The following is a 16,675-nucleotide window of genomic DNA, read 5'->3' as shown; positions in this document are numbered from 1 at the left end:
TATACTTGCCGCTAATTTTGCTACTACCTACGTGAACGTGTTCAAGGTCAGCCTGGCTTGCTCAGTGGTTCAATAACCAGTAACGTAGACGCAGTTACAAGAAGCAAAACTAATTTTGAATACGAAGTTGATAAACAGTGCTAGAGTAGTACACAAACAGTTTCCTAATGTAACTACAAATCGCTGAATATAAGCAACAGCTGCCTTTCAAAGCTTTAATCGCACGGCTTGACTCGCTTATTAGCGAATACGTCCACACCTACGCTAAATACGAGCTCGGCGGACGCACTATATGGTACTCCTGTATTCACTTTCAGGAAGAGCTGGTGAACGCGCGGAGACTTTTCCTTGAGCCCGCTCATGGGGATGTCACGTTGCGCCAAAGGTAGACTAGACAGTCGCTCATCTTCAATTGGCGATTACGTTCAGAAGGCCTTTGCGAAGAAGTCATCATCCATTGTGCTGGAGCGTCTGCAAGCCGAGCAGATCTCGACAGCTCTCTTTCGACGGTTAAAAGGACCGCATTACACTTCGCTTCATCGACAATCAACGACAACTTGAACCTCGAAAGCAAGATAGCCGAAGCTATAGCAAGTCCACTTAAGAAATTTCGGCAATTTGCTCCCCATTTCGATTTCCTACGCGCGAAGAAGGACCCCGTGTGGTGTCGCTTTGTTAATGCTTGGCGGGCCGACAGCAGTCCGCCGCAGCGGCAAAATTACGTCGGGGCGAGCTCTGAGAAAGGCGCTCCTACAAGAAGAATGAATTTTGTGTAAGACTGCGAGTATAATTGGAATGGAGAGTAACCAGTAACGTGACACCTCACGTTACCGAAAAATGGTAACGAAAGTACGTTACTCGTTACAGTTCCGAAATAGTAACGAGTACGTTACTTAGTTACTGAAAAAAGTAACGTGTTACCGGTAACGCCGTTAGTTGTAACGCGTTACCGCCAACACTGCTTGTTCCTGCCCCAATCACCACACTTCATCGCTCTTTTTTTTTTCTTTTCCTTTATGCCGTGTGTACAGTAGTAGACCAGAGCTCAGGCCGACTTCTCCGTCTTCTCCTGATAAAGTATCTCTATCTATCTCGATTGGACAGAGGCGTGTTTATTCCCGGTTAAAAATTCAAAACCCGTGTACCGCTTGAAATCTCATGGCTCCTGCGGCAAGTGCTACTGCGCTGAGGCACTTCTCATCACTCCATTCAGGCAACTCTGTGGGGATGGAACGACAAATGAGAATTACACAAATGCTTTGAACATTGTACTACCTACAGTTCAATTTATTCGCTGTTCGTGTGCCTGTATATGTCTTTCTTTCTTTCTTTTTTTCTTTCTTTCTTTCCTTGGTTTTTCTTTCTTTGAATTTTTGTTCGTACGTTTTTTCGTTATGAACACTGCTCTACAATACAGCCGATCTCACAAGAAAGCATAACAGGGATGGTTCATACGAAATGATATAATGAAATCACCCATCTAACGCAGTACGCTGAGACAATGTTTAAATGCCATTCAGTAGCTGGAGGTATGGGTAAAACTACAAATAACAACAATTACGCTGGTAAGACTGGCGATAACGCAGTGAGCTTATTGAAAGTCCACACACTGGTTACAAAGGGAAAAAAATCAGTGACTTGCAAGTAAAAAGAAAACAAGGAAAGTGATCACGGGTATAGCTCAGTAACAACATCAATTTCCACTAAAGCTGAAGAGTTTATTGAGAAGATGAAGCGTTGGTTAAAGAACGAATAAGCGGGCCAGTCGTTAACGGCACGCTCCCAGTAAGTACCGGGCTCTTGGGGTTAAACCTAGGCAAGGCACGCGCTATAAATGATGATTACTGTTTTGGAACATGAAGACATCACAGAATGTGCGACCATTATCTGTTCGTGCTTACACGTCATAAAATCCTCTAATAAGGATTACACGGTGCAAAAGGATAACCTGTAAATATCCACATACAGGCGTTTGAACATCTCCTTAGCTATTCATTGTCTCCCTTCGCGTGCGAACGGTATGATATTATGAAAACAAGAGGTTTCGTTATTTCCCGTTTTCAAAAATTCGGGAACATTTTGAGCACGGTTGCGCCACTAACTTTCTTTCTTCACTTTTTAAGCATTTTTTAATAGCTTTAAGCGTCAATCTTGTTTTAGTTATGTTTTCTGTCTACGTCAGTTTAGCAGATCTTTCAATCCTTATGCACATGGCATATCTGTTTATCCGCAATGGTTGTTCCAATCTACCTGCTGTCATTACGGCGCATTTCAGTAACGCAAATTTCCGAAGGTATACTCAAGAAACACGTTGATTACTTACAATGACCGTCGAATTAAGGCCCTGCAAAAAAGAAGTAACAAGTTTTAATGTGCAAATCTATTAGTGGATAAGGCAGGTTGTAGGTGCTCTCTCCACTACTCGCAAGAACCTGCCCGTCTGGTTAATATACATTTTGCTGCAATTCTACGAAGTGCAGTAGTCTGCGTTATTTACATATGATGACTGTGTGTCAATTTCACAAATTACACGTCAAAGACAGCGAAGCCGTATGTGCTAATTGTCGCACTCTTTCGAAACGTCACACCCTTTCATTTTCACCGTCCATGAATTCAAGAGCAGTCATCTGGCCCGCAGACCAAGTGTGTTCGTTTCACATGCGACAGTGAGCTTGATTTCGTAAATTCACTGCATGGATGACCACAGAACGCAGGGTGCTTGTGATGCCGTCATATGATCTTATTTAAGAGGCCCTTTGTTGATCGAAATTGTGAAGTATTCTTTACTTTAAAAGTGTGGAAGGCAGCAAATTTAGGCCCTGCGCACGTGCTTTTAGCTATCGCGAATTTTACTAACTACTATAACGCAATGCTTATTTGGGTTGTGCATGGTCCATTTGCAAAGTCACAAAGCCATGGGAATCCAGAAGGGTAAAGTTTAGGCAAATTCTTACTGACAGCTCTAACCCAATTTAACTCCTGCGCATCTTTCATCATTTCAGGCCTTACCTCATTTCTAACCATCACTTCATGCTTGAACCTAAATATTACTGTCATGATAGCCATGCGTGCAGCAGCCTCATGACTTAACGCTTAACTTCCCTGTGGCAATTTTTGTACGAAACATATAGCTCTTTAACCTTAAATCTACTGCAAAACATGACTGCTAATAACTGATACATTAATTGTCACGGCTTTATTTAGCGTGTGCACTCACCGCTTCACGTCCCAGGCACTCCACCTTGTTCAGGGAAAAGAGGATATGAAACGCGTATGAGGATCTTTGACGAGATTAAGCAGCAACAAGTGACAACGCACTCGTTATCAATTACACCGAGACTTCTAGTGGCGGATAGTGGTAACACGTGGTAATGATATAGAGCGTATACAGCAAGGATCTGTTGAATTTTTAAGCGGTCACCGGCAAATTTCACTACTGAAAATTCACCGAGTAGATCCCATCCCGTTTGATATTTTCAAATGAAATTGCACTACAATTTTTTCTTATTTGTAGACATTCTCCAGCCTTTGTCGTTCAGTTATACGTCATTCTACTCGAACTGCACCGATCTCTCTCTCCTCCACCACTGCGTCTGTCGTCATACGCTGCGGACTAAAGACAACACTGTATATTGTTTCCCGAAGCATGCATGGAACCACTGTTTCTGTTTTCCTTTTCTTTCTTTCATTTCTTTTTTTTTTTTTGCAAGGTTGCAATGGTTGTGGAGATAAAGAGCTTAGCCGCACACAATTAAACACGCGAACAGAAAAAAAATTCCAAAAAGCTAACGAACGTAAGCAAGTCAAGCGCTAGAACCGCATGCGAAACGAATTATCTGATAACATACAATACAGCTGAAAGTGCAATGTCAAACGAGCATCGCTTCGAACGAAAGGCCATAAAAGCCGTTTCGTTTCTCTGATTCCGATAGATTTAGGTCATTCGTATTTTCTTACGCGAGAGCAGTATATGCGGGCTGCGGCCACTTTGGAACTATCGCTTCCCGACCTAAAGCGTGAAATGATCTCGAACTTAGCGCAGTCTGAAAAGTCTCGATCGATATGGAAGACGGTGTTGTCCAGTGGCGTAGCAAGGAGGGCTACTTGGGGGCTTGAAACCACCCCCCCCCCCCGAAAATTTTACATTTTGTAGGCGTATACGTGCACGCACGCATATAAACACGCGCGAACATACATAACGGGTAATAGGACGACGGGCGTATCCAAGATGCCCTACCGATAACCGCAGGAGCCATGACGATGCTCGCTGCCAAAATGATCAATTCTTGCACTCGTAGTTAAACAGAACTTTTCCTTCTCAAGCCGTCTATACCTCCTCGCCCTGCAATTACTGCTCTGAAAAAAAAAATTAGCGTGGCTTGCACTTAGTCGCGCAAGGCTGGGCCACGGAAGAACTAGTGGACCAGAAGCAGAAGAGGAAGAAGAGGATTAAGATGAAGAAGATAACGAAGACAGCGCGTGTAAGATGATAGTTTTTCTGCGCCACACTGCAAACAATACTTGCTATACTGTACAATACATGGCTATGCTCTCTCTCTTTGTTTTTTTTTTGTGTATGCTGCGTCATATATATACATACATATATATATATATGTAATGTCTACTTCTTTTTCTATCTTTTTCTCTTTCTACCCATTCTTTTGACTTTTTCTCTTCCTTTCTATTCCTTTGTTACTCTCTCTCTCTCTATCTGTGTGTAGCCGGCCTCTCGCCTCTTATCTTTTTAACTATTTCTTCCATATGTTATCTTTTTCTCTATATTTGTCTCTATCTCTCTCTAGTCGGCCTCCTGCCTTCTATCTTTTTCTCCATTTATCTCTTACTTCATAACTATTTCTCCCTCTGTCGATTTCTTTCTCTGTTTTTGTGTCTTTTTCTCTCTTTCTTCCCTTTCTTTCTGTGTCTTTGTTTCTCTATCTGTCTCTCTCTCTCTCTCTCTGTAGTCGGTCTCTCGCCATCTATCTTTCTTATTTGTCTCTTCCCTTTCTTTCTGTCTGTTTCTCTCTCTCTGTCTCTCTCTCTCTGTACTACGTTCTCCCATCCTCCTTTCACTCCTCTTAACCCCCACTTCCCTTTCTCGCTACCTTGCTGTACTATACTGTACAAAAGTATGCTCTGCTCTGCCCGCGTGCCTGGATAGCCGAGTGGTTAGGACGCTCACATTCGAGTCGTGGGTGCGCGAGCTTGAATCTCGCCTCGGCAAAAAAATTCTTTTGCGCCAAGAAATTCCATTTTTCTCTTTCCTTCTATTTGTTTGTCTCTTTCCCTTTCTCTCGCCCATCAAGTGATTGCATCCCTCGCCGGACAAATCGGCGCACGTCCTCTGATGGCGAAGCAGAAGAGGACGAAGATTGTGCGTGTCGGTTCATGATTATGATAATTTTCTACCTACGACGCATGACCGACCTCGGCCTTAGCGACTCTGCTTTAAAGGGACACTGAAGAGCAAAACGATTTTTCTCGCATTAGTAAAGTAATCTTCCACGATACCAAAAACACCACGCTTGCTGCGAGAAGACGCTTAATAAGCGAGAAAACGCGCAAAAAGAAAATACAGGTGGCGACGCCACCTTGGAATTCCCGCACCATTTGCCGTGACGTCACGTATTTTTGACGGCGCCTGCTAGGGCCTACGTAGTTCTTAATCGGTTAAATCGAAGTACATTTTCCTCTGAAGGGGTCAGAGACTTGACATAACGAGCTTGTGGAAATTTCGTCGAGCCAGTGGTGCCAAAATACGTTAAATGCTCTTTAAAATATTTTACGTCACGAGTTACAAAGTTCGGCGCGAAATTTAAAAATTAAACTTTGAACTTGGTTTTCTCTTCTGATAATACACCTATGGTGGTGAAATAAACTACACAAGAGTTCTCCGAGTACACTTTATCAATCTAAACCAATTCATTGTTTCTCTTTAGTGTCCCTTTAAACAAGAAGAGAAGCAAGAACGTGACGGTGCACCCATATGCTCTAGACTTTTCAAAAAGTGGCATTGGTATACCACCAGCATGCGTATGATTGCACCGTAGTTACGGATTGCGTTTTTTTGTGTGTGGAAAATTTAAGTACATTTATATCCATCGTTCCCACATTTCTTTATGGCGACATAGCCGGGCCTTGCCCAATTTCAAGGCTATTAAAACTCACGTGTGTTCAGCGCATGCTTGACGCAGTGTGTACGAATTCGCAAGTTCGCAAAAAGATGCGAGGTCTGGAAATGCGAGCTTGACAAACGCGATTGTGCAGCGTCGTCAGTGCCGCACGAGCGCGCCCCTGTCGTGACGTCAGAGTCATCGCAAAATAGAGATTGCGGTGTTCTCGCCTAGCTTGGTTTTCTTTTATTGGCTATACGTCCTTCCTATCGCAGAGAAAGAAAAAAATCACAGCATATCCACGGAGTGAATGATGATGAGTGGGCGAAGCTGCGGAGGTTCATCGGTAAACCGTGAATCTTCCGTGAATTCTGCCCAGTACATCACCAACGTGAGATCGGGCGCGTTTATACTAAAGGTTCGATGAGAGTTATGACGACTTGCAGCTCACTTTAATTTTACATGTACGCTGTGAATTTTCATTGTTTAGAAAACCATTCCTTTAGAAAACATCTGGCGTCTTTCGTTAAGCAGCTGGCGTCTTTTCGTTTTGCTTTAGAAACATCTGGCGTTCTTTCGTTTTGCTTTTACAAAACATCTGGCGTCTTTCGTTGGTTTATTTCATCAATCAACAGCGTTTTGAACAAAATTTTTATTGTTTAATCACGCACAGGAGAAATCTCACCAGGCACTACCTTGGAGGTAAACAATGGCTGCTAATGGGAATGAGAGACAGAAGAAGTCGGCTTTTAGCTAACACTTACACTTCTATTTCTACTAACGTTTCCTACTGGAACATGCCAATGGCTGCTAATGGGGAATGAGAGACAGAAGAATTCGGCTTTTAGTTAACGCGCACGCTGCGAATTTTTTATTGTTCAAGAACGCACAGGAAAAATCTCCCACCGGCACCACCTTGGAGGTCAAAGCGTAAGACTGGTTACGCACTACGACTACTACGACTACGACTACGAGGGACGAACGGGTGCCGCCTTAAGGAGCTTCGCCCCTAAAATTTTGTTCAAAACGCCGTTGATTGATGAAATAAACCAACGAAAGACGCCAGATGTTTTCTAAAAGCAAAACAAAAGAACGCCAGATGTTTCTAAAGCAAAACGAAAAGACGCCAGCTGCTTAACGAAAGACGCCAGATGTTTTATAAAGCAATGGTTTTCTAAACAATGAAAATTCACAGCGTACATGTAAAATTAAAGTGAGCTGCAAGTCGTCATAACTCATCGAACCTTTAGTAGAAAAGCGCCCGATCTCACGTCGGTGATGATGTACTGGGCAGAATTCACGGAAGATTCACGGTTTACCGATGAACCTCCGCAGCTTCGCCCACTCATCATCATTCACTCCGTGGATATGCTGAGATTTTTTATTGTTTAATCACGCACAGGAGAAATCTCACCAGGCACTACCTTGGAGGTAAACAATGGCTGCTAATGGGAATGAGAGACAGAAGAAGTCTGCTTTTAGCTAACACTTACACTTCTACTTCTACTAACGTTTCCTACTGGAACATGCCAATGACTGCTAATGGGGAATGAGAGACAGAAGAATTCGGCTTTTAGTTAACGCGCACGCTGCGAATTTTTTATTGTTCAACAACGCACAGGAAAAATCTCCCACCGGCACCACCTTGGAGGTCAAGATCTGGTACTAGCGTTACGACTGGTTACGCACTACGACTACGACAACTACGAGGGACGAATGGGTGCCGCTTTAAGGAGCTTCGCCCCTAAAAAACCAAGTCCGTAACTGTGACCACGACAAACCCCGTACTTACAATTTGATCCATAGATTGCGATTTACATGTCTTGAACCCCTGGTAAAGAAGAAGAAAACACGTACTGTCACTGAAACACTGAGTTTTAAATTCTGCGGGCATTAAATATTTCATTACTGATAATTGGCACTTCAAATCAATGAATAATAACTAGCGCATCTACGAATTATGCAATACAGAAAATATTGTAAGAATTCACCCACTATTCGGTCAATCCACTGCATTGGGTGTGGGCCATGTGCAGAGAACAACTACAACTACTCAGTGTGAACTGCAATTATGAATACAACAGCAGAGGTCTCGAGGTTGCAAAACGCATTTCGGACCTCTAATCGCTATTGAAAGCTGTGTACAGGCGTCAATTGTTATTGGACATAATGAAGGTCGCATGCCTACCTTCATCATCTTCCCTATGTCCGAGTTGCCACCCTTCATTTGCATTATTTTGGTCATATCCACGTTTCCGAAGCAAGACATGGCTTTCTTCATCAGGGCGAACCCTGCAAGAAAGAGAATGAGTTGTTTTTTTTTTTCTATACAGTACAGAATATTTGAAAATCACAGGCGACAGCATTATTTTAATCCTTGAAGTTGGTTGCTCAAAGCAGTGGATATCTCTTGCACGAAACATCGCAATGCGTTACTGCCTACACAACTAAAATTCAACACATAATTGCTTTGGGCTACATATATCAGTTGACGGATTGTACACTAGGAAATAAATCAAGGGGTGGCGTGCGCTTTTGCATGTGCGCCGTCAACGCTACGGCAAAAAATATATACTGTTCTTGAAGTTAACTTTTTTAACAAAACGCTATTTCGGGCATTAAACCACGATTTAAGTGGAACGCCTATGTAGTTAGCCCCACAGTTTGGTAATCAATGGAGGAAGAGGAATGTAGAGACCCGTTTTCTTTTTTTTTCTTTTTTTTTTTAGACGCATCCAATCATACGAACTATTATCTGCAGGCTTCATTATTTTGGGAATGCGGGTCTCAGAACTGGTGCCACCCTCAAAATTCATTCAAAGCGTACACGCCTGTCAAACTCACGGGCTACAGTTCGTAAATTTGCAATACGTGCCGTAACGTAAATAATGAAAAAGGTAGTTAGTGAATATTCGTTCATTACCCGACTATGCATTTCGAGCTCTCGTGTAAGTAACGTCCGCCGCTCGAAGCACTCGGGCTCAGGGTTTGATCGCACTATTTGTAACAGTCAATGTTCTTAAAGTTCTCTATTATATCAAAAAATGGCAACGTGGATATATTCGGGCCTAAACGAATTCTTGACTGCACTCCGCCCTGGAAGTCAGAAGGTAAAATGTTGCGGAGGACGCAGGTTCGGTTCCTAGCCCCGCATTACGGCATGGCGGCCGCATGTCGATGGGGCGAAATTTGAGAACATCCGTGCTTTTAAGTTTAGGTGCATCTTGAAGAATCCCAGGTGGTCAAAGTAAATCCGCAGTCCACCACTGCATGCGGTGTGCCTCATCATACATACAAGTAATGTCCCCTACACCGCCTTCCTTGACTTCAATGTCTATTCGTTTCGTAAGGTTTTGTCTCACTAAAGAAACGAGCCATCCATCAATACCACCTCTTTCGTTCATCACCACATGGTGGTTTTGTAGCGTAAAACCCCAGATTTTTATTCACTAACAAATATTCGACAGCTTCGAATGGCGCATTCGTACGCTCTGAACAACGACAACAACAGCAGCAACATAAAACATCATTTGGTATAAATGTGCGCACGGTACCTTTTTCCATGTCAATTTGGCCGTAGTTGCACGTGATGCATGCGAAAAGAAAGACGGTGGTAGTTATGACGGAGACCTTCATGGCGATGTGTACGCTCCCCGTTGATCGAAGATGACCCGTTCCTTGCACCGCGCGTCGTCAGAGCAATGTTCAGCCTTTTAAGGGGGCAACAGGCGCCCACACTTGCCCGCCCCTCCTTGCACGTGTCACGCTCGTCGCCACTCAACACGCAGAGTGCGCGCCTGAACTGACAGGACGAAAAGTACGTCTGAACCGACAGCTTCTCGAGTTGCGAGTTCGCGTGATCAGTGCAGTGTCGAGTGACCGTACTTCTCGTTGGAATCGGGTTAACAATTCGAATATCCAATGGCGTGCATGCCTTTCGGCCACGCTTCTTCTGCACTGGCAAGTGGGCTCTGACGCATGAAGTTGTTGCCGTCCTCGAAGGGAGTGTTTTGGTTTAAAATAGAACTGTTCAGCACAGCGAGCGGCGCTGACGCAAATAAATCGCACACGCGATGTTATACTTTTTCATTGCATAAGAAATGACCCTTGTTGAAGGCTTTGCTGGAGGTTTTAAATGCGGAGCATTTCTTAGTCGCACCTGCGGCGTCGGCCGCCGTCCACACCCCCACTGCGCATTCTCGGCTCGTCTCGTGCCGGCAGCAGGCCTCTCCCTCCCTCCCTCCTCTCGATCGAACGCGGGTGGTGTTTATATAAGCGGCGGAGCGCGCTTTGGAATTCAGTCACGGGCGTCTTGGCTTTCGCTTGACGCTTTGCTTGACTCCAGTAGATGCGATGGAAGCAACAGTACCTTCAATCAGCGTCCCATCACTCGTTGAAGGCAACGTTACCCCACCCTCACCGTCGTCGGCGTCAACAACAGCAAGCAACGCAGAGGACAAGGCTGCGAAGAGACGAGCGTACGACGCTGAACGCAAGCGTTTGAAGCGAGCTGCGGACCCGGAACTTCGTGCACGAGAAGCTGCTGCGAGACGGCAACGACGGGCTGCGGATCGGGGAACGAGAAGCAGCTGCGAAACGGCAACGACGGGCTGTGGATCCTGAACGTCGTGCTTGAGAAGCAGCAACCGTTCGTGAACGCCGAGCAGCGGATCCATCACTCGGGCAGCGCGACGCTTCTGCGAAACCCAATTACGCAACATTCACGCGATACCCCCACCACTCTGCGACGCATTTACTCGAGTTCCCCCCGTGGGAAGATACGGGCGACATTTTTTAAAGTTTTTTTTTTGAGGCGTTGGCAGCTGCAGTTCGAATACAGACAACGAAAGCGGGACCGTACAAAAGTGGATAACGGGACCAGAGACCCCAAGTCCGAGCAAGAGCGACGCCGTCTGCAGTCGCTGATGCTGGACGAACGAGCGGAGAGGCGTCGACAGCAGAAAAGCGAATACAGCTTCGCTGGTAAAACGTCCCCATCTGAACGTTTCGGCCCCAGAAACTTTTCCCACTCTTCTCGTCTAATTTTTTTAGGTGCGAAGCACCTTATGCGCTCGGGCTGTCGGCGTCTCCTGTCGTCGTAGCCCGTCATGGAGTCTCCTGTAGTGATGCAGAACTATCGATGGTACTATCGATACTATCGATAGCGGAGTCACTATCGAACTATCGATGGTAAAAAATACTATCGATAGCGCTATCGATAGTAAGTACTATCGATAGTATAAAATGAACAGCGCGAACTCATTGCAGCATAAGCTTGGTTCCCTGCGCGCGCGGTACGCAGTGGAGCTGGAGGAGCAGGCTGAAGGGCGAGAAAGTTGACATGCTTGTGTTCTTCACCAGAGTGCTTCGCTGACACATGATCATAAAGTCAAACTGTTCAGCTGTAGCGGAAAGGAAGCTGTTATATGTGGTGGTACTGCGCGGCTTCAAATTTATATTGCATTTTATGATTCCAACATACAAAAAATTATCAAGAACTAAGTTTGTTAATCGTAAGGTGTAACTGGTTGGTTTTGAATGCGAATTTATTAATGGACATATTCCGCCATTTTCGCTGCGGATATAATTTATTTCTCTCGCTGAAAATTGCTCATAAATTCAGCGAGACTGACAGTAGTTTCTTCGAAACTAGCTTTTTAACGCTATCGCGTTGATACAACGCAGCAACGTATCTGATCCGGCGAGCCAATACGGTAGCAGCGGCCACACCGGCGCACCTCGCTGAAGCCCGATGCGACTACAGCGCCACTCGCCACCTCCGCTTGCCGCGGAGCCGCGCTACAGAGTCGGGTTTTCAAACTGAAACACAGTAATGAATGAATGAATAAATGAATTCTACTGGAAATGAACGAGCAGTGTGTATATTATATGGTGTCGAACTAGATGACGACGGCGTTTTAGTGAGTGAGTGAGTGAGTGAGTGAGTAAACTTTATTGCAAGATCTGGCGTGTTTGCGGTACGGGCTAGACCAAGGCCAGGAGACCTCTTCTACCTATTGGCCGCGAGATCGAGCGGAGTCGCCGCCTGGCGGCTACTGGCTGAAGCGCGCCTAGTGTGGATTCCTCCATGCGTCGTCTGCTAGCCGCGTAGTGTTTGCATGTGCGCGTACGTCATGCAGGGCCCCAAAAGGCGGTTTGTTCCGTTGCGTTGGTGCAACTTTAACCGCTCGTACGTATGCCTAACACGATGTAAAGAAGCATTTGGCCATGATCGGCTGTATATGTACTGTAATAAGATCAGTGAGTGCACTTGTCGAGAGTGCTTTGTGTGGTCGTCGTACCGTCCGTTCACGAGAGTCATATCAGTGTAGGTGCCGCTCTGTGGTTCAAGCGCATTGCTAAGTGCACTCGACGTTGTCCTAAAGATGAGAAGTATTAAATCTCATGTGAATATAGCCTTTTAGCGGCTCAGTGGTTAAAAAAAAAGGCTCTCATGCACTTGCGCATGTGTATAACTTCGGGACTGTCGTTTATAGGTTACGTGACGAGCTTTAGTTGTGTACGGTCCTGGTCCCACTGCAGAGAAATATGTCTGTCAAGTCACGTCTGACACTTCGGTACTTAAATTGTCCCCTAAACAGAACAGAAAATGGAATGACACGGAAATCGCAAAACTGAGTTGCCTTGCGCAATTATAACTTGTGGCGAAATGTATACAAAGAGACCCGTGTACTTGCGAGGTAGCTTATGCCTGTCAAATTTGCGCTTTGGCAAGTTCAGTGTCGGAAGTGCATCAGGCCTCAATCTTTTCCGCGAAAACCCTTTAAAAAAAGAGAGCGAGCGAGAAAAATATATTCATCAAGACCAGCAGTGGCGATAAACTCGCTCGCGCATTTTCATCGCTTACGTGGCGAGTGAGGGCTCATAAAACGATACCCTTTACTATGCGCCAGATCATGCATACACACTTGCCGCGTTTCGGTGCACGTACTTGCCCTGCGGAACACTGAGAACTGTTCTCGCGGCCGTGTACACAATGGAACATGCGCGAACTACAAAAGGGCTCGGGGACTCTCGTTTAAACAGACTCACAGCCGAGCGCGAACAAACTTTGCATTCACAGCGCAAACGGTACATGAATGACAAAGAATAAATTCCATCAATTAATTTTCTTCTTTCTCGATTGATTTTCGCTTAATTTTCCTGCGGAAGTGTACGAAAATCAAAGCACAGGGAAGCTTCCCCGAGCGTTCGCTTACTGCGACCGTCTTCGCGCTCGTAGTGCACAGCAGCAACAAGCATATAAATGCACACATTAGCGAAGTTATCGCTGACTACTCACCATTCTTTGTCGTCTGCGAATGCACCGTCGTCGAAGTGCTTGCTGCACACCATCGCGCACTTGGAAGGCGTCTTGCCGTTACGAAGCCTAACGAGCCAGTCGGCGACGTTCCGCGTCGGTGGGATAAAAATGGAAGCTTATCCCTGGCTCTGTGCAGTATGTAAGGCATTGTGGCACCGAACAAAACTTCACCATCGATAACGAAGAGTTTTCTGCGGGTACGGAACACAAAATCACGATGTGAAAACAGAAGCCCCGTGCACTTCTACACGCACCACACGAAACCAGTATCCACACTAGCGGGGTGACGGTGCTGCCACCTATAGGTCGATCTCGCCGCGAATAGCTTCTCTGGCGTGCTGGATAGCCCATTTCTGGTCTTCGACCTTTGAGCTGCACAGCGCTAGCCGCCACCGCTTCCGGAGGATCTCAGGAGAACTTGTTGCTAGTTGGGACATTCACACAGTATATGTTTATTCGAAGCCCTTTCTGTATTGCGTAGTTTGCATTTGTTGTCCCGGTATAGGTGTGGGTGGCTCCTGTGGAGGTGCATAGCGTTTGTGTAGGAGTTTCCTTGTAACTGTCGGTATTCCGCCGCTTGCTTCCTGTCTAGGCTCGGGTGGGTGCGGGGAGACGCGCCTCAGAAAATTAATTTGTTTTAAGAGCGAAGCTGTTCTGTTTTAACTTGGCGAAATTCCGGGTGGCATTTGCGCCATTTCGGGCGGGTATTGCCACTGAGAGCGGCTATATGCCAATCTGCTCCTAGCACAGCATAGCATAGCATAGCCACGGCCGCTCAATGAAAAAAAAACAGTGCGCCCTGTTGCGTTCCCCGAAACTGGCGGGAGCCATTTAGTTGAGCCAATTGCTGCTGTGGCGCCACAAGACGGGACGCACCTAGGTGGTTTAAAGAAAACACAGGTGTCATTGTGTTGCGGGTTTTTCTGAGGAGCCTCGAACTCTTGGCAATATTATTGGCGATGATGTTGTCAACACTATTCTGGCTGCATTAGTTTCTTCAGAAAGTACGATCTCTTATTTTGCCATTTAGACTGTTAACGCCATTCAGTGCCATATAAAATTTATGGTAGCCGACGTTGATATTCTTTCTTGTCTTTAGACGATACCACGAAACGCAGCGGTTCCTCGGCATGCTCATATATGGCAGGGTACAGCGTCTCGCACCCGCCACAACCCTCGTTTTTTAAATGCGAATGCATTTCTTAGTCAAGCTATGTCAGGCGCCGTGCGGCGTCCGCGATCTCTCCGCTCCCCCCCCCCCCCTTCTCCCATAGCAACAGCTGCGAGCGCGCGCGCTCCTCCTCGCCCCTAGCAACCGGAGCAGGTGGTGCGGGCGCATCAGCGGAGAGTGAGTGGAGAGGAGGAGCGCGCTCGGGCGCGTGAGGGCGCTCGCATCGCAGGAGCTCGGCGGAGCTCCCGCGTGTGTGGGAGAGTGTGGGCGAGGGTAGGCGCGTGCTTCGGCGCTTCTCTCGGCGGGCACCCCACTCTCCCGTTCTCTCGCTCGCAAGCGTATATAAATGGAGCGGAGCGCACGCTCTACTCTCTCTCGACTCGTTCGCCGGCTTTCGCTCCGTACGAGGACATGTATATTTGTATATGCTCGCCTAAAGCTCGCCTACACCGGAGACGGAGTCTTTGTGGTGACCGTGTACCTCGCGCCCAACCTCGCCCGAAACGCCGTTGCCGCGCAGCTCGATGCGGCCATGGAAAGTGTCTGTGCGCGCTCCAAAAGCTCTGACCCCGTTGTCTTGGTTGGTGATTTTAACGTTGACGCGCGAAAGACGAGTGGACAGTGGCTTGTCGAGCACATGCGCACCAAGCACTCTATGCAGTGTGCCTCTACCGCATCCGAACTCTGCCCCACAACCATTCACGGTACTTGCATTGATCTAGTCTTTACCCGAAACTGTGACGCCCGCATGCTTCTCAAAGAACCTCTGACCGTGCACTTTACCGACCACAAGGCAGTGATCGTGGCCGTCAAGTGCAACGATAACACAAACAGGTGTTAAATAAATGGTTACCCTACAAATCACCGTCTCGTCATTCATTATATAATTACTTCGCCGCACACTCGCGCCCAAAGAAATGCATTCGCATTTCCTCACGATTCCCTTCGGGGAGGTGGGGTGAATTTTTTTGTCTCTTTTTTTCTTCTAAAGGCTCGTGGCTATACGTCTGCTATACTTGGGGACAACTTTCTGCTGCAATGAAGGGAAAGCTACGGGGGCGGAGCGTCTGCACATGTACTGCTACGCGAAGTAGTCCAGTTTGGCGCGCGTCTCGTAACGCCGTGGAAAGTGATGGCTAGCGTTGCATTTCGACGCAAACGCTGCTTAGCGTCTACTGTACGGGTAAAAGGCGCGACTTTTTCAAGCACGCAGAAACGCAAAGTGACAACGTATAAAGTAAAAGAAATACAAATATCTCGCTTGTGTGTGCTGCGTTCCGTCTCAAAAAGCTACATGTAGAAAATGAAGGAGTATTTTATATATCTCACGCAGAAAATGCGGACGCAATTGTGGGACTACATTCATTAGCGGTAGGATACGTGCATTGTGGCTCCGTAGCTATCCCTTCATTGCCACAGAAAGTTGTCCCCGAGTATAGCGTAAACGTGGACGAACTGTCAATACAGGGTTCCCACTTGTGACGCAACATGCCACACCTTTTAGGGGCGAAGCTCCTTAAGGCGGCACCCGTTCGTCCCTCGTAGTCGTAGTAGTGCGTAACCAGTCGTAACGCTAGTACCAGATCTTGACCTCCAAGGTGGTGCCGGTGGGAGATTTTTCCTGTGCGTTGTTGAACAATAAAAAATTCGCAGCGTGCGCGTTAACTAAAAGCCGAATTCTTCTGTCTCTCATTCCCCATTAGCAGCCATTGGCATGTTCCCGTAGGAAACGTTAGTAGAAGTAGAAGTGTAAGTGTTAGCTAAAAGCCGACTTCTTCTGTCTCTCATTCCCATTAGCAACCATTGTTTACCTCCAAGGTAGTGCCTGGTGAGATTTCTCCTGTGCGTGATTAAACAATAAAAATTTTGTTCAAAACGCCGTTGATTGATGAAATAAACCAACGAAAGATGCCAGATGTTTTTTAAAGCAATGGTTTTCTAAACAATGAAAATTCACAGCGTACATGTAAAATTAAAGTGAGCTGCAAGTCGTCATAAGTCATCGAACCTTTAGTATAAACGCGCCCGATCTCACGTCGGTGATGATGTACTGGGCAGAATTCACGG

The 16,675-nt window shown here is 46.3% G+C and overlaps 1 protein-coding gene across 1 annotated transcript; it reads right to left on the bottom strand.

Moving 5' to 3' along the window:
* Nucleotides 1–1,177: 1,177 nt before the first annotated feature.
* Nucleotides 1,178–9,841, bottom strand: LOC119390130 (uncharacterized). Its single transcript, XM_037657689.2, has 6 exons — nt 9,668–9,841; nt 8,302–8,405; nt 7,906–7,944; nt 3,218–3,241; nt 2,324–2,344; nt 1,178–1,219 (listed from the first exon to the last, which is right to left on the bottom strand). Exons 1-6 carry the CDS (start codon nt 9,747–9,749, stop codon nt 1,178–1,180), a joined length of 312 nt encoding a protein of 103 aa, XP_037513617.1. The 5' UTR covers nt 9,750–9,841.
* Nucleotides 9,842–16,675: the final 6,834 nt, after the last annotated feature.

The sequence above is a fragment of the Rhipicephalus sanguineus genome, chromosome 4, assembly GCF_013339695.2.
Source record: "Rhipicephalus sanguineus isolate Rsan-2018 chromosome 4, BIME_Rsan_1.4, whole genome shotgun sequence".
NCBI classification, from domain to species: Eukaryota; Metazoa; Arthropoda; class Arachnida; order Ixodida; family Ixodidae; genus Rhipicephalus; species Rhipicephalus sanguineus.
Note: the sequence above shows the minus strand (reverse complement) of the source record. Positions and strands in the feature narration are given on the sequence as shown.

Bases quoted from the DNA above. Each gene is read 5' to 3' on its own strand.
- LOC119390130 (XM_037657689.2), bottom strand. From the start codon at position 9,749: ATGAAGGTCTCCGTCATAACTACCACCGTCTTTCTTTTCGCATGCATC. The intron at 7,945-8,301 runs GTAGGCATGCGA...CTTCTTTACCAG, and splicing joins ACATAGGGAAGATGATGAAG to GGGTTCAAGACATGTAAATC. The intron at 3,242-7,905 runs GTAAGTACGGGG...TCCCTGAACAAG, and splicing joins CGCAATCTATGGATCAAATT to GTGGAGTGCCTGGGACGTGA.